The sequence below is a fragment of the Melozone crissalis genome, unplaced genomic scaffold (assembly GCF_028551555.1).
Source record: "Melozone crissalis strain CALT ecotype California unplaced genomic scaffold, PUWL_Pcris_2 ptg000016l_1, whole genome shotgun sequence".
Taxonomy (NCBI): Eukaryota; Metazoa; Chordata; class Aves; order Passeriformes; family Passerellidae; genus Melozone; species Melozone crissalis.
In genome coordinates this window covers 18,178,250-18,194,145 of record NW_026535794.1, presented here as the reverse complement: position 1 = coordinate 18,194,145, position 15,896 = coordinate 18,178,250, and the positions used below count along the sequence as shown (strand labels likewise).

General features: G+C 40.3%; 1 protein-coding gene across 6 annotated transcripts in view; it reads left to right on the top strand.

Moving 5' to 3' along the window:
• Window positions 1-15,896, top strand: part of KIAA1217 (KIAA1217 ortholog) — a 351,094-nt gene that overhangs the window by 289,560 nt on the left and 45,638 nt on the right. For all 6 annotated transcript variants that reach the window (XM_054273557.1, XM_054273555.1, XM_054273556.1 and 3 more), the window contains one exon: window positions 11,601-12,424. In XM_054273557.1, coding sequence (XP_054129532.1) covers window positions 11,601-12,424 — 824 coding nt within the window. The remainder of the gene's footprint in view (window positions 1-11,600; window positions 12,425-15,896) is intronic.

Genomic DNA, 15,896 nt, shown 5'->3' with positions numbered 1-15,896 from the left:
GGATTATAGGATCTCAGCTTTCTTATAAAGAAAGGGGGGGGAAAAAGGAAAAAAGTAGGATGAAAAACAGAACAGAAAGTGAGCTAAATGAAAAGACATATGGGCAGGCTCACTATAAAGAATTTTTAAAACAATCTAATCCTTATAAGATCAGTGTAAAAATTGCCGCCCACTGCAGCCAGTGGTGAGAGGTTGGGAATGCAAAAGGGCAGCTTGTCCCACCCAGCTCCAGGGGAATGAGCTGGCTCTGGAGGATGTCTGGCTGACTTTCTTTTAATGAAACATTAGGTGAGACAAATCCTCAATCCAGAGCAATTAATATTGCTTCTTGACTTTTTGAGAGGTGCTTAATGCATATGTCTGCAATACATGCTGTGATACTTTCCTATAGCTAGGAAAATGTCCTTGCCTAAATCAGGACAGAAACAAGGGGGAAGCATGAGGTTTGAATTACAGGGTAGAGAGACAGACTGCAGACCTGACGTAATAGTTCAGTTTTGCAGAACCTTCTTCATGCAACTCCAGTGAGAGTTGGCTATATTTGCTCTAGTAAACTTAAAAAAAAATTTTGAGAGGCTTATAGAGTTTCCAGCAGATGACTTCCCACTTTTGTTTGCCTTTAACTTTTTTAATCCCTAAAAATCAAAAATTTCAGATTATAGTGATTATACTGATCTGCCATCACCAAAGGATAGGCCAAAAATTACTGCTTTTATGCAAAGCATATATGTATGTGTGTATACATAATGTTAATATACAGGTTACAAGACAACACTGTTCTCTTGGGAGCTCAGATGCTATCTGTGGGCTGGTTCAAAGGCTTTGTGCATAGGCTGGTGCACACTGCAAACTCCAGCTGTTCTAGTGAGAGTGCTGCTTTGCCAGCAGTGAAGCTGCTGTCCCCTTTATAGTGGTGTATTCTAGCCAGTAGTAATGTGCTCTGGGACGTGAGAGGGCTTTTTGTTTGTTTGTTTGCATGGGTGTTGTAAGAACTAGGGAGTTTGAAATAAGCGTAAGATAATTTTATGTTTTGTGTTTACTCCAAGGCATATCTGTTTCACTGGATGCCTTTGGAACCAGTAAACAGAGGGAGTCCAAACAATATGCGTGTTTAGGAGAAGATAATGTGGTTTGCACATAATCTCAAATCCAGTATGTGTATGGCAGCCAGAACTGTTCTGTTCCCTCCCTGTTTGTTTAGCTTGGCCTCTCAAATTCAAAGAGCTTCTGTAGGATTTTCAGTCTTCAAGGAAACAGCGCACACATCCTTGTAGGTATAAACATGGGCAGTAGGCTGGAGAGCTGATGTGAAAAAGTTAAAGCCAATTTGAAAGAGTTTTTCAGGGTCAGGGAGAGCAGAATGGGGTGCAGTGGCAGCAGCACAGCCTGGCTGGATGCCTGTGTGTGTCACCTGGGTGGCTTTGTGAAGGACAGAACTCTGGGGCTGTGTTCTGCTCCCTCATTTTTGCCACGGGGAAGCAACTGAGACTGGGATCAGGATGAGGTGAGAACATTTTTTTCTTCTCTGCTGAGTGTTTGGAGGCAAAGCTAAGCATCACTCTCCTTTTGTAGAAGAAATTGACCTTGTCATGGTGCCACCCTAAGCAGAGAGAAGATGCTGAGGGCAGTTCCCCAGCTGCCTTCATGAGTCTTGTGTATCAGAGCCAGCAGAGCTGGGAGATCCTGCAGACAACTCATCAGATTGGTCTTTGTCATCTCAAACTGTTTGTTTCTTGGATCAAAATTAGAAGCCAGCCAACTTCTAGGGTGATAGAACTGGTGAGGTGGTGTCACCCCATTGACTCCATCACACACTTTGTTCTGGAGTGCTGAGAACAAAACCAGGTCTTGAGTTAGTGACCAGCAATCACCAGAAAGTGCTTACCTGTTTTCTGTCAAGGAAACAGTTGTTTGCAGCACCATGAGGCATTAACTACTTAATTATTTCCATCCATTAAAGTAATATTAAAGGAATAGGAACCAAAAGAGCTGTTATCAGGAGCAGAAAAAACTTTGATCAACAATCAAGCAATAAGTTATGTCTATGCCACATGTGTATACCCCACAGGAGACTTCAGAATATTTTCTGGCTTTATAATTGTGTGTTCTACTGATGTTTGGCCTCTAGCATTTTTTTTTTGCTTCAAGATGAGGGAAACAAGCAAAAAATAAATTGATGTGATGAGCAAATTGATGGAAATGTTCACCAGACCAACATCGTTAATGATTTAGAAGAAAGGAGAGTGACTGGCATTACAGGTCTGTGGTGACTTGAGCCTATCATTAATATAGACATTAACATTGGTTTTAAAGTCTGAAATTAACCTGGACTTCCAGGCTTGGTCTCAGTGAAGCACAGGGTGTTGTGTCTCTTAGGGGCATGCCATTGGCTTACACAGGGGCTTGAACTGAAAAGAAGTTCTTTTTCTGTACAGTACTTTATAAACAAATATACGGCAAGTAATTGTACATGGAATAATACATGGCAAACTAGATAATGCTCGAGGGCTCTGATAAAGTAATTGAAATGGAAAGTGATGCTTGAATTGTTTGTATGCATTGTTAGAACCTACAAATTAAATAACAGCCTTGGTAATGATATAGCTGCAATACTTACGATGTTGTGCCTGATATATTATAAAATTAAAAGCAGATTAATTCATCTAATAAAAAGCTTCTTGTATACCTCAGACATACATGAATATCATGTCATGTGTATGGAGAGCTGGTTATATCCCTGTCTGATGTTCTGGGCTATACTTTATCTTGCTAGAGTCCAATTACTGAAAATGTGCAGCCTATCAGCCTGCAATTCATTGCTGGGAAACTTAGCAAAGTACAGTCATCTTTTTTATCCTGCATGTTAGCATAATAATTTCTCACTTCGGGTTTGTTAGCCTGTAAGGAAGAACATGGATAGAATAATATTTTCTGCAACTGCTGAGAAGCACATGTGGCAATAGAGTATTTTAGGATAATTTGCTTGGTTTTTTTTTACTCTTGATGTTTCTGAGTCTGGTTGGTCTGCCAACCTAAGCATCTTTCTAACTAGGTCAAGTATATACATCCATTCATTAAAAGGGGATGCTTGACTGGTTAGTTAAACCTGCCAAATATAAACCAGATGCCTGAATGGTAAATACTGCTTTACCCCTACACTGCAAGAAACAATCCTTGACTGATTAAATCTGAAATAAAAATAAATAGGTTTAACATTGTTTCTGTGCCATAGTAATATTTTATTATAGTGCAAGTGCAAATATTTAATAAAAATAATATTTGAAAATATTTTACATGGAAACTGAAAAGTAGGCATTTAAGACAAAATGATTTTTTTTACATTTCTGAAAAACCTGTGTATATTACACTGCATATAAATTTTGTAAAGTTCTAGTCAAGATCAATAATGGCACACAAATTTATGGCATGCATTACAAATCAGAATTCACAGCAGCTGTCTAGAAAACTGGAGGACTTCTCTGATGCTGGGCTGGGGGTAGTAAGGGATAGAACACCTGGATTTTTAGTTTTGGCTACCAGTTCTGCTCTGATCTTTCTCCTGTTACTCAAATGCTTAGTGTCAAATTGCCATTTCATAGCAGGAATGAATGATGCCTCTTTCACTAGTGGCAAAGACTGAGAGCAGTACTGTGAAACAGAAATGCTGCTCTTGTAATGTCCCATTAGGGCTGATTCTGTACAGCAGTATTAGCTATGCTTAAATTGTATTTTTATTCCTTTGAATGCCATTTATGATGATAAAGACAATTTTTTACTTGCACAATAGCAAAATCAGACAAAAATCCAAACCAAGAGCAAAAGAACCAACTCCCCAAAGCAGAAGATAACTGCAGGACTGGGAACGGTTTGTATAATGAGATTTGCCCTTATGATATGTAAGTGTCATCTCTTTTAGGCTGCAAATGCTGTCTTTTTAAGGAGACAATTTCCATGTTCTATAGTATTTTTGTGTGAGGGGATAGAAGGGAGCGAAGCATCCTTTCTGTTCAAATTTTTGAAAATGTATTTACCTTTTCTATTACTTCCTCTTAAAAAAAAAAAAAACCAAACAAAAAAAAAAAAAAAAACCAAAAAAATCCCCCACTAAACAAATCAAACCAAACATAATGGCTTCTGTGGTTTGCTGCAGAGGTAACAATGGGATTGATTTATGGGGACCCCAAAGTTCAGGTTATCCAGGTGGCTCAGGTGCCTGGTTAATGAGTAGACAGCTCCTGCACGGGAGGAGCTTGTGCTTCCTTCTACAGTGGCACTACCAATCTGAGGAGGTGAAAAGCTTCTCAGGTTGATTTTGCTGATTTTTTTTTTCTAGAATTCTGTTACTGGGTTTGCTAAATAGTTGGAGGTTTCACCTGTTGGGGAATGAATATGTATAGGTCTCATAGTGTTGCCTTTGAAGTGCACTGTGTTACTGAAACAGAGGTTACTCACTATTTTATTTATGGCTTTCCCCTCTGTGAGTCTCCTTTGTGGTTCGCTCCAGTATGTTAGTTTCTTTCTATGCATCTTATAGGCACACATTAAAAAATGATTGAGCGGCTGAATCACAGTGTTGCACAGTTTGTGACTGGGTGCCATGTCAAGGAGGTTATTTAGTGACTAATTTTGAAGGGGAGGAGAAATTGCAGGCTTGTCACGTGGAAAAGTACTTCAGTCTATTCAAACAGCATTACTTAGATGACCGGATAAAGCAAGATGGCCTGGTGTGTGTAGAGGGAAAAAGGAACATTTTCCCTGCTTCAAAACCTTTTTGCAGAAGACATGGATATACAAAATATTTTACTATAAACCAAGGATTGATATTCAAGACTGAAAACAAAAAGTGCTTTATTAGAAGAAGTGGAACCAAATGTTCATCTCACTGCTGTAGCCATTCAGGAGATTTCCTTAAGAAACAGTAAGTGACTTTAATTACTTCAAAGCAAAGATCTTATCAAAGATTGTTTTATTGGTCTGTAGGCAACAATGTTGTCTAAGAGTGTAGTAAGAGTGGTAATATTTTAAATTGTCAAAACAAATACTCAGGGTAGGATCTGGATAGCTGAAGAAGTTATGTCCAAAAGAGTAGACTGTGTAGGATTTGGTCTGCAAACTCTGCTCTCTGCTTGTTTGCATGACCCATCTTCAGCATGCACAGGTGAAGCACTCAAACATTATTTTTGATGTTACCATTACATTTGTTTTGTGGTTAGCTTAGAATTTTATGGTTCTGTTTTACGTTCAGTAAAAAGTGAACTAGGTATTCTTTGTTTTCCCCATGGGAGCTTTAGGATATGGTATGAATTAAGCTTATACGTAGTCAGGGATATAAAAGGACATACTGAGACATGTAAAATACCTTGAGGTAAAACATTTGGATCACTGTAGGGACTGGATTCATACACAAGTTTATATTAAACATATATGTATAAAATAAGGGAAAATAATGTTAAGAATGTGTTTGATGCTCGATGATATGGCAAGGGAAATGATGGTGTGTCCGAGCTTCAAGTCAATGTATTGGTAGCCACAGTATGGTATCCTAGAAATTCTGCTTTTGAGTATCAAATAGTGCTTTTGTCATAACCTCTGTGCACACCTGCACAACTGGGAGAAAGATAGAGGGACTGGATGTCACAGTGATATTGGGAAGTATGGTGACAACACCTAATTATGTTTCAGTCAGAATGCCTCCTTTCCTCTAAAATATCCTCTAAATTCCACCTTCTAAGACAGTGAGCATTACTTTCTGCTTCTCCTATTTTGTTCATGTCAACTTCTAGCTAGGTGAACCTGGCCAAAATAAAAAGTAATCTGTGAACATAGAAACTAGAGGACTGGATGATTTCACCACCACTAACCATCACAGGCTCATCCTAAGAAACATCTTCTATTGACTGGTTGTATTGCTGTTCATCAAAGGAAAAAAAAAAACCCATAGAATTAAGAGCATAAAATGAAGAAGAAAGACCCAGTTATTCTCTTGACATATCCACCATAGTAGTAATCAGACCGTAGAAAGTCCCTGTTTCATAGATGTTCTGAGTTTTTATCTCAAGTCTCCTTTCACCATAATGCAGAGGTTTTTACAGCTGGGCATGTACCAAACTATACAAAAGGACTGAAAGAACTGAAACCTATATGCATGCTAATACTGGGAAGATAATTATAAATGTTGAGATTTCTTGGGGAGCTCTGCAACTCCTTTTCTGGGAAACTAGCCAGGAAAAAATAATAGAAATATATGAGACATGTTAAGAACAGCTAGCTGGGTCTTACACTTCCCCATTCATTGGAAGTTTGAGCGTTTGAAATCAGTTTTATTTTACCAGTATGTGGTTCCCATAATAAAAAACAATTGTGAACCCTGGCAGCTCCTAGAACCTTGTACTGTGGGGCCAGATTCAACTGAGGCCAGGTTCCAACATAGGCAAGGTCAGTGGTTTCATGGTCTGAAATCATTTTACTGGGCATCAGAGGGCCCATTCTTAGCCAAAATTGCCAAGTAAACTTCTGTTCTGGAAGCACTGCCAGGGAGTGATGGCCATTGAAGCCCCAGCACGTCTCACTGCGTGGTAACCCCAAATACCCACCCTGCAGAAGAGAACATGGAAGAGTTGGGGTCCCTACCCCAGATCAGACTATGACCAAGTTGACCCAGATCTATGAATCTGGAAAGCTCTAGAGCACCTCAGGGATGTCTGGTAAGAAATAACATCACCGTTGACTGAAGTCTGGTGGGTGGTTTTTTTTCAACTTTCGTCATTACTGATACTTTTCTGAAATGTTTCAGCTCTCTTGGATTAGAGATGTCTGCTGAAAGTACATATCGTTGAAAAGCTTCTGATCAGAAACAGCTAAAAATTATGCTAATGTGTTTGAAGTTTTCAAATATGATATTGGTTAGTGAAGGACCCACAACTGCAACCAGCATGATTTTTTTTTCTGTAATTACCCAATAGAATGGGGAAGTTTATAGGTGCTAGAAGGCATTCTATGAGAAAGGAAGAAGAGACAAGTGTGACAGCCTCTCAGTGATGTCTGATTTGTCTTCAGACAGATAGTTTTGGTACAGATACTTAAAATTCTTATTTAACTATTTACCAATTCTGCAGTTTTCAAATGTATTTTTTCTTATTGTAAATTATCTTATTTTAGAAAAATTAAGAATATTTTCAAATATTAAAAAATTTGAAAAATTTTTTTTTTCAAAAGTGGATTTGTGCTTTCAGCTCTCCAAGTCCAACTGGAATGAAAGATCAGTCATGACAGGATTGTAATCATATAGTGCAACTAATTGTGAAGCTGAGGAGTTTGGACAACTAGTACAGTGAAGTTGTCAGTTTATTTTTATGAAGAGAGAACAAACTGATGGATTCTATTGTTGTTGGATTGAGGGTTCTTTCATTAAGTCTTTCCTCAAGTGGAAAAGTAAAGGATTGCCTTACTTTTAGAGGCCTTTTTTTCTGTTGAGCAATTTTCATAAAAGATCTCTCTACAGTTTAGTTTATCAGTATTGTATCAGTACTTAGTAGTAGCTTTTTCATCATAGACTGCAAGGTCTCAATAAAATTCTTTGCAGGTGTCTTGTGTTTACTGTTGGGTGAGCCAGCTTGCAGAGCATAGGAGCACTTTCCTTGGGGAAGTACAGGGTGTCAAAAGGAGAGTAAGGAAAATGATAGCTTCACATGGCTGAGAGGTGATTAATGGAGGCTGTTGGGAACTCCCCAGTGTCTCCAAGAGGGTGATAACCTTCACCTTGGGAACATGTTCAGTGTAGGTATTTCGGCAGGCTGAAAATCTTGGGGCAAAGCCAGTTGCTGTGTTCTCTGGTGATGTAGAGGAGGCCTAGGAGAGCAGAGGGAAGGGCTGCCAGGTCAGAAACTTGGCCTACTTTTCCCTTTGCCCGAGTTTCACGTTGAGATCGTAGCAGATAAAGGCTTGAGTCAGGCTGTGTCTGGTATCCAGCTGCACAGCGAGTGGGAGCATTGGTGCTGTGCCGGTGACTCAGTGGCAGCTCGGTGATGGGTGCCGGCTGGCACTGCCCTGCTGGGTGGCACTGCCCTGGTGGCACTGCCCTGGTGCATGCAGGCACAGCTCTGAGAGCCCTGGCTGCAGAGACACTGGCTCTGCTTGTCCTCTGTGCAGCCACCAAGAGCAAGGCTCCTTCTGCCTACCTGGGTGGATGGATTGCTGGTTTGCTGACTTTGTGCATATAGACATTTTCAAGATAGCAAGTTGCTCAGGGTGCCAACAGGCTTTGAAATAAAGAACATAACTGGTTTTATAGAACATTGACTCTTTAGCATATAGAGACTCAGTTTAAAAAAAAAATCAGCAAAATCTGTATCTTTTAGACTTAAGTCTTGTTCGACTGACCAAAAACCTCCACAGCAGGTGTTTAAACATGATATGTTCTTTTTTACTGCAGAAAGGGAAAGATTCTCAGTGATGTGATTTTCCCTCAAATGTTTTATACAGAAATGGTTGCTAGTTGTTTACCATATTTTAACCTAAGGATTGGTTAGGCAAGTTTCCATTTCAAGGATGTAAGGTCTATAGGCAGTAGGAACAAGGAAGAGCTATGTGCTAAAGGAATCTCCACCCTCAGGTAAACATATGACATGGCTGCAGTTGAAAAGTATATGATCCTGTGCTTGCACTAAAAAATATTCCTTTTGCCCTCAAAGCAGTTGTGTGGGACAGCACCCAGCATTTATAGGCTCAGATAAACCCAATATCCTCTTTCTCTGTCCCTGAGTCATGCAAAGTCCAGGAACATGTGGCTCAAGACAGCCTATGTAGAAGAGTATGGGGTTTCATTGAGCAACATGGGGTTTTTTTTGGTGGAGGAGAGAAGATGAAAAACAGCACAGAAAGTGGGCTATATATAAGAGAGTGGTGAAAAGAAAAATATAAAAGATGGTCTTTTCTTGCTTCTCATCTGTACGTCTTAGGTGTGCCTAGACTACCACACCAAAGAGTTACAGATGAGAAGCAAGAAAAGACCATCCTTCCCATTTTTAAACTTACTATTAGCAAAGAGTCTGGAGGAGAGAGAAAAGTGGAAAGAGAAGACATACCAACCATGTGGCAGAAGACACTGTAGTCCACCGGGTAAAGCTGCCTGGCTCCTGCTAACCAGCTCCGGTCCCTGCCCAGCCCACATGCCCAGTGAATCTTTCCTGAGCACCCTGGACTCTCTGGCTCCAGCAGTCTCCCCATTGGTACACTCTACCCAGGGCCTGAGTCCTGGCTTAAAATAGCAGGTGAACTTCTCAGAAAGGGGTTGGGTGCCCAGGTGTTTGTGCCCTGCCCAGCCCAAGGGAGTCTTGATTGAGGCTCTGTACTCCAAGCACTACTTTAAAGCAAAAGTGAATAATGTTACATACAACAGGACTCAGACACAAGATTTTGAGCAATAGCTCAGTCCCATATTCAAATTATTTTCCATCTTAAAGTACTCCATCTAAATGGTGTTATGGTGGAAAATGGGAATTTTTCTTTGACAGATTGCTTTGACTTATGAGTAATGAATGAACATATACAGGAATATGAAGTCCAGAAGTTAGGGGAAATTAAACCCGCTGCTTTCAAATCTTCCCATGGAAATTTTCTCCTCTCCATAACAAAATTCCGTAACATTGGAATTTTCCTCTCACTGCAACCCAGCATATCCTAGTGGCTGTGTTTTCTTTCACAGATACTATTCCATTTGTTGTAGCTTTATGTGAAGCAACTAAACAGGATATTGTGTAGCTTGTACAGTAGAAATGTAGGAGAATTTTCTTTATCTGGGTTCTTCTCTTGGTGTAAAATATCTGTATCTGCCTGTCCCTGAAGACATGATCCCAAAACTGCTCAAGTCAGTAGGAGTCATTTTGTTCTGCTGGCCCAGGGCCAGAGTCAGTAGGCACAATATAGTTTAGTATGTTGCAGTGGTTCTTCATGCCAATAGAAAACTGTGTGGAATTCCCTCTTATAAAGTCATTAATACTGTTTAGTTATATTTTAATTATATCTTATTTAAAATTCCAGACTAGACTTATTCTCTGTGTAAATGAAAAAATTATACCACGTTCCTGTTTGACTTAATAATTTTTGTCTGGCTCACTTGTGACCTATCTCAGTACACACCTTTGTTCTGTTACACTTATTTATTATTGCTGTGGCCACAATCAGGTTATCTCCTTTCTTCTTGCTAATATGTGATACTCCAGACTGTTGATCTCTGGCCCTGGGGAACGTCATTTCTAATTCCTGAGTGCAGAACCTGCTGTGATAAGAACAGCTATTGTTTATGTACTGACACTGCAATTCCCTTACCAGTGGAAAAACCCGTGATGGGGCAGGAATAATCTCTTGCTTCATCTACCATGGATCACTGTGTCTACAATTAATCCAGTCACATTATCAAAGCCAGGAGTGAGAGGGGAGAAAAATTGTGTAGATTTCAGATCAGCAATATCCACATTATTTTGTGCTCTGTAACTTTAGGAATGTGGAGTCAGGCTTGGTGATACACAGTTTTCTACAATCCCTTGGAGGTGCTGGAGAGGGAAGATTAAATTGTCAGCATGAATTTTAGAAATTATAATTTTTTTCTTATGCAGTTAGTCCTCAGCTGACTTTTTCATATCCCTCTTCATCCACCTTACCCCAAGGGCACCAGAGCAGGCACATGATGCTTTCTAGAGGGAGAATTTCCCCTGTCTGTCGTTGACAGCGTTCAGCCATCCAGATAGGTCATGGCTGGGCACAGTGAGGTTCTACACTCTTAAAAGCACACGTGTCCATTGCAGATTTTTGCCAAGCCTCTCTTAACAAAACACTAATACGTTTGTTTTGGAAGTTTCCCTTTTCTTTTCCTTGCTTGCTCATTCCTTGCTGCTGCTGCTTGCAAAACTATGATAAAATGTTCAATGACTTTCTGAGCATGTGCTCCACAAACCCTCTGAATCAGTCTTATCTTTGCAATGGCACATGTTACATATGATCAGACTGTTTTCATATAAGTTGACTGTGTTGTAGTCAATGTGTGTTTTTCTACTGTGCTTTGTGTGTCCTCTATGTAATAAAGACCACATCAAGTCGTTAGCAGAAGCTTAAATCCTGCACTGAAGAAAATGGCTAATTAGTTGTAAAATTTCTTTTTCTTGTCTAAGAACTTCAGGTATGTTTGTGATGCCAGAGCATTAGCATTTTTATCCTGCTTTGGAATCAATGAATTCTAGTCTGTGTGTCTGATCAATAAACTGTGTAAGTCTGTCACTGGCTACATGTATGTGGAACACCTGGCATCACAACCCCTGATTTCAGCTTCAGTAGCTGTGAATATCAGATTAGGGTGAGATTATATTTGCATAAGTAAAAGCATTTTTAAACCTCTCATATTCCTTTAACATACAGCCCATTTTATTGCTATTTATAGTTGTTGTTTTTGTTAGGCACTGAGGTCCCAAAGTGTTTTATTTATGCAGATGTAAAATTATTTTGTCTCGAGGGTTTGTTTTTATTTCCTAATTTTCTGTAGACAACCCACATCATATTTTGCTCATTCAGTGATTTTGTATCTGAGGTGTTTTTCCTTCTCTTTCCAGATGCAGAGGGAAATTGCTTATACAGGACGAGATGGCCCAAGTGGTTCCCGCCCTGGATCTGCCACACACCCTCTGCACGCGATGCCCAGCTCTCCCCCCTCCACCCCGGTGCCCCACTCCATGCCTCCCTCTCCATCCAGGATTCCCTATGGTGGGGGCCGGCCCATGGGCGTGCCAGGCAATGCCACCATCCCCAGGGACCGGCTGTCCAGCGTGCCAGCCTCGCGCTCCATATCGCCCAGCCCGAGCGCCATTCTGGAGAGACGGGACGTGAAGCCAGATGAGGACATGAGTAACAAAAACCTTACCCTGATGAGAAATGAAGGCTTGTACGGTGACCCCTACTTGTTTCACGAGGGGAGGATGAGTGTGGCTGCACCGCACCCCGGACACCCACTCGATGTCCCCGATCACATTGTCACCTACCATCGCAGTGCCATGAGGTCATCGAGCACTTACTGCAACCCCTCCATGCAGCCCGAAATGCTGGAGCAGTCCTTGTACAGACAAAAGTCACGGAAGTACCCGGAGAGCCATTTGCCCACTCTCGGCTCTAAAACACCTCCAGCCTCACCCCACAGGGTGGCTGACATGAGAATGATCGATATTCATCCTCACCATGGCCCTCACATTCCCGCCCACACCATCCAGCCTGACAGGTCTTCCCCCAGCCGCCAGTCCTTCAAAAAGGAGCCGGGAGCGCCCGTGTTTGTGGATGCGAAAGCGCGGAGTGCTGTGGGCATGGCCGAGGCAATGCCCTCCCCCGTGGACAAGCAGGCTTTTGGCTATGGCTCACCCACCATGCCCAAGGACAAGGAGACAAGGTAAGGCAGAGCTGGGGCGTAATTTATGCAAATGAGAAACGTTCCTAATCTGCACATCCTTTGTCGTTTAAGACTCAGGGGACAATGTAATGTGTAGCAGGCTGCTGCACCCGGCTGCAGTGTTTATTAGCTGTCTGTCAAGGTACTTAGTAATTTAGGGGAGATGTGACACCATCCATTATTAATTTGAAAGTATTGTCAACCCATGATGAATCCCTAGTTATTTCCATTTGTGTAAATTTCAGTCATTGGAAAAAATATAATAAAATAAAATGATTAACTGGGATTTTTCTTTGCAGACAGCCAGATCATGTTACAAGAACAAATGATGTTCTGTTCCTGCTAATAAGGGAATATATTTCATCCCTGTTAAGAATGACACTCTGATATTACAATTTTGGTTCTTTATGGAGTGAAGTTTTTCTCATCTAGTGTTAGGAAATGGGAAGAATTTATCATTACTGTCTTATCTCCTGTAAGATATGAATTTGCATAAAAATAGGACAGTTGTTTACAATAATCTTCCTTGAGGGGGAACTGCTGAGAAAAGCAAGTCTGTCCCAGGGAAGAAATCAAAACATGAATACCATTCCCAATAATTTTTCCAGCATCACAAGTAGTTGGTGACCTGACTGTTGTTAACTTCAGTGTGATGGCAATGATGACAATGATTTCTCCTGTTTTTTTAAGGACCAAATTTATACAAGGGTCTGTGAAGGCTTCTCCTGCCTTAGACCTTGCCCTGGGAGAGAAAAATCGTTGCACTGCCAGGTGGTTGCTATGTGTTTATATGAGCTGCGTTAATCTCTAGCGTATTGTTTGTGCTGTTAACTTTTATAGAGCTCTTTAGGGAAGTGAAGATGAATAGCTGGAAAATGCTGAGCTCACAGAGGCCAAAGGTAACTGCTGATTGCCTTAACCACTGGGAAGATACAGAGCTTCATAGAGACCCTAGGCTTTCCCTCTATCTAAGCAGCTTGCTCAATAATTAGTTGCTGCTTACCATGCTTGGCCAGAAAAAAAAGTGGGTCATGAGATCCACTGGTGGGGAAAAAATGGAAGAATATAAAGAAAAACAGCCACCCACAAAAATTACAGGCTCATAGCTTGGTAGTTATGACATAAGAGTACGAGATAGGGCATATTACGATGTAAAGTCAGTGAAAATGGATTTTTATGTATCTGTTTCCGAGAGAAAGTTGCAGGTATCTGAAATTTCATTTCAAGCCGTCATTATTACATTTAGGAAATTATTTTAAGGAAATTTGCCAATTTTAGTCCATTTACAGATTGAAAATTCTACAAAGTTCATTATAGGAATTGAAAATAAGGAAGGACACCAAAAACTTTTATGTTTGTACAATTTTCTGTCTTCTGGGCATCTCAGCTGTTCACTCAGCTGCGCAGATATGCACAAGAGTGTTTGTTTGTGAATGGATAAAGAGAAACTCCACAGATAGTTCTGCAGCTCCTTAAAAGGGAGTTTTGCACCAGGTGTTTTAATCCTGGTCCCAGAATATATTAACAATGAAGAAAACAAGATTTGCATAATTGCAGTTCCAAATGAATACATGATCTTAAAATTCAGCATGGTGTGTATTAGTCACATGACACTGAAAGAATAATTTTGAAAGCTGTCTTTATGGGTTGTGGCTTTTTTTAACCTTGAGGAAGTGTGACTTTCTAAAAGTAATTGTAAATATCAAAAGGAATTCATGCAAATTGCATGCAATATTAAGAATTGGGTTTGAGTTCTACAAACAGAAAATGCTCTAAGCTTTAATTTAGCTTTATAATAATCTCGTGAACTTTGAAAGCAAACACTGTTTAAACCATACTAAACTAAACAAGGAGTTATCCATGTTGAGGTGCTCTTTTCCTGCTTCATTTGGGATTGAGTTGTTACAAGGTTGTTATGGATACCTGAAGGGTGATGTACCTAATGGCAGAATCGTATCCCCTACCTTGTTGTGTAGGACTTAGAGTTTACACCCGTAAACAGTATGGGCTTGCTTCTGTGAGAAAGAGTATTTTTGGGATTGTAGAGATAGGTCTGAATTCATTCTCTTCCAGGCATGATAAAATAAATAAGGTGTAGGCTGCTCTGTTGTATATGTTACCCACATGCTGATGCCAAGTGCCTGAGAGCCAGGCCGCAGCAAGCACAGGGCAGTGTGTTCAGTCAGCCTGCCTGCAGAGGTGTCAGCTCTGGGCAGACAGAGGAGCTCTTGGCCTTGGAGCTGCTGAGGAGAGAGGTCTTTTTCATCTCTGCACTGTGGCACATGAGACTCCCCATCCTGACTCATTCAGGAGCAGGTTGAGGACCCTGCAGGCACCAAACCCACCATCTCAGCACTGTTGTTGCTTTAATCCCTAGTGGAGTGTGCTGAGAGCAAAGAAAACATCTCTTGTGTCATGACTTTATGGAAATTTCCTCGAAGCAGCACTGTCATAACCTCAGGACAATGCAAGTTTAAGCATAAATCAGGGGAAAGATTGAAAGGGATAGTGACAATGTCAGAAGTAAAAGTGAATCTCTCTTCCCATCTCAATTCTTCAATTTTGCAGTCCAAGGCTGAACTGGGATATCTCTGTACTTTATCAGAAAATGTTGGGTACTTAAAACAGATATCCTGGTTTTGTTGAAGGAAATTGTTCCATTACCTTTGGAACATTAACTGCAGCAAATTTGGATCTACAAGAGATGAAAACTGGGATTTCTGAGCTCTTCTGTTGGAGTTTCCCATTTTAATTTGACACCACGGAAGCCAGTTTCATCAAGCCAGTTATTTAAAGCAGAGTTGAGAAGGATTTAATTACTTCATGTAGTGCTTTCTTGTAACTCTTTTACCTTGGTTATTTCCAAGATAACTACTTCTGTAGTGGTATAAAGGATTGACTAAATTCTCACAGTTAATTAATTTACCAGAAGAGTCCCATATAAAGCTCTTTTACAACAGTGAGAAGAAACAAATTCATGGAGATTTAAAGAAATAAAAGATGTTAGTATTCATGTGCAGAAAAATATTAGAAGTTATAACAGGTTGCAGCAGTTCACCTTCAAAGTGTCATCATCTCTTAAATCTGTGGTCTACTGGAAGAATGAGTAAATTCTTGTGTGCATGAGTTGTTTAAACAGAGACTTGCTGTCTTATTTTTGGATGGCTCATTTATGTAGCTTGTGGGACATTTCTGGAGGTTACTACAGGCAAAGCAGATGTTTAAATGTTGATAAATTGGAAAAGAAGCTGTTTATCCAAAAGTGCATTAAATTAAATGCTGTTTAATCTAAGATCTTTGCATTTACAACACAATTCTAGATTATTTGATAGTGCGAAATATATATATAATAAATGCTTCTACTCTGAAACAGCAAAATAACTCTATGGAATACTTCTCCTCCAAAAGCATTTTCAGGGTGTACTTTGGTTCTCTTCTGCCTGAACACAACTTTTGTCCTCTTCTTTTTATG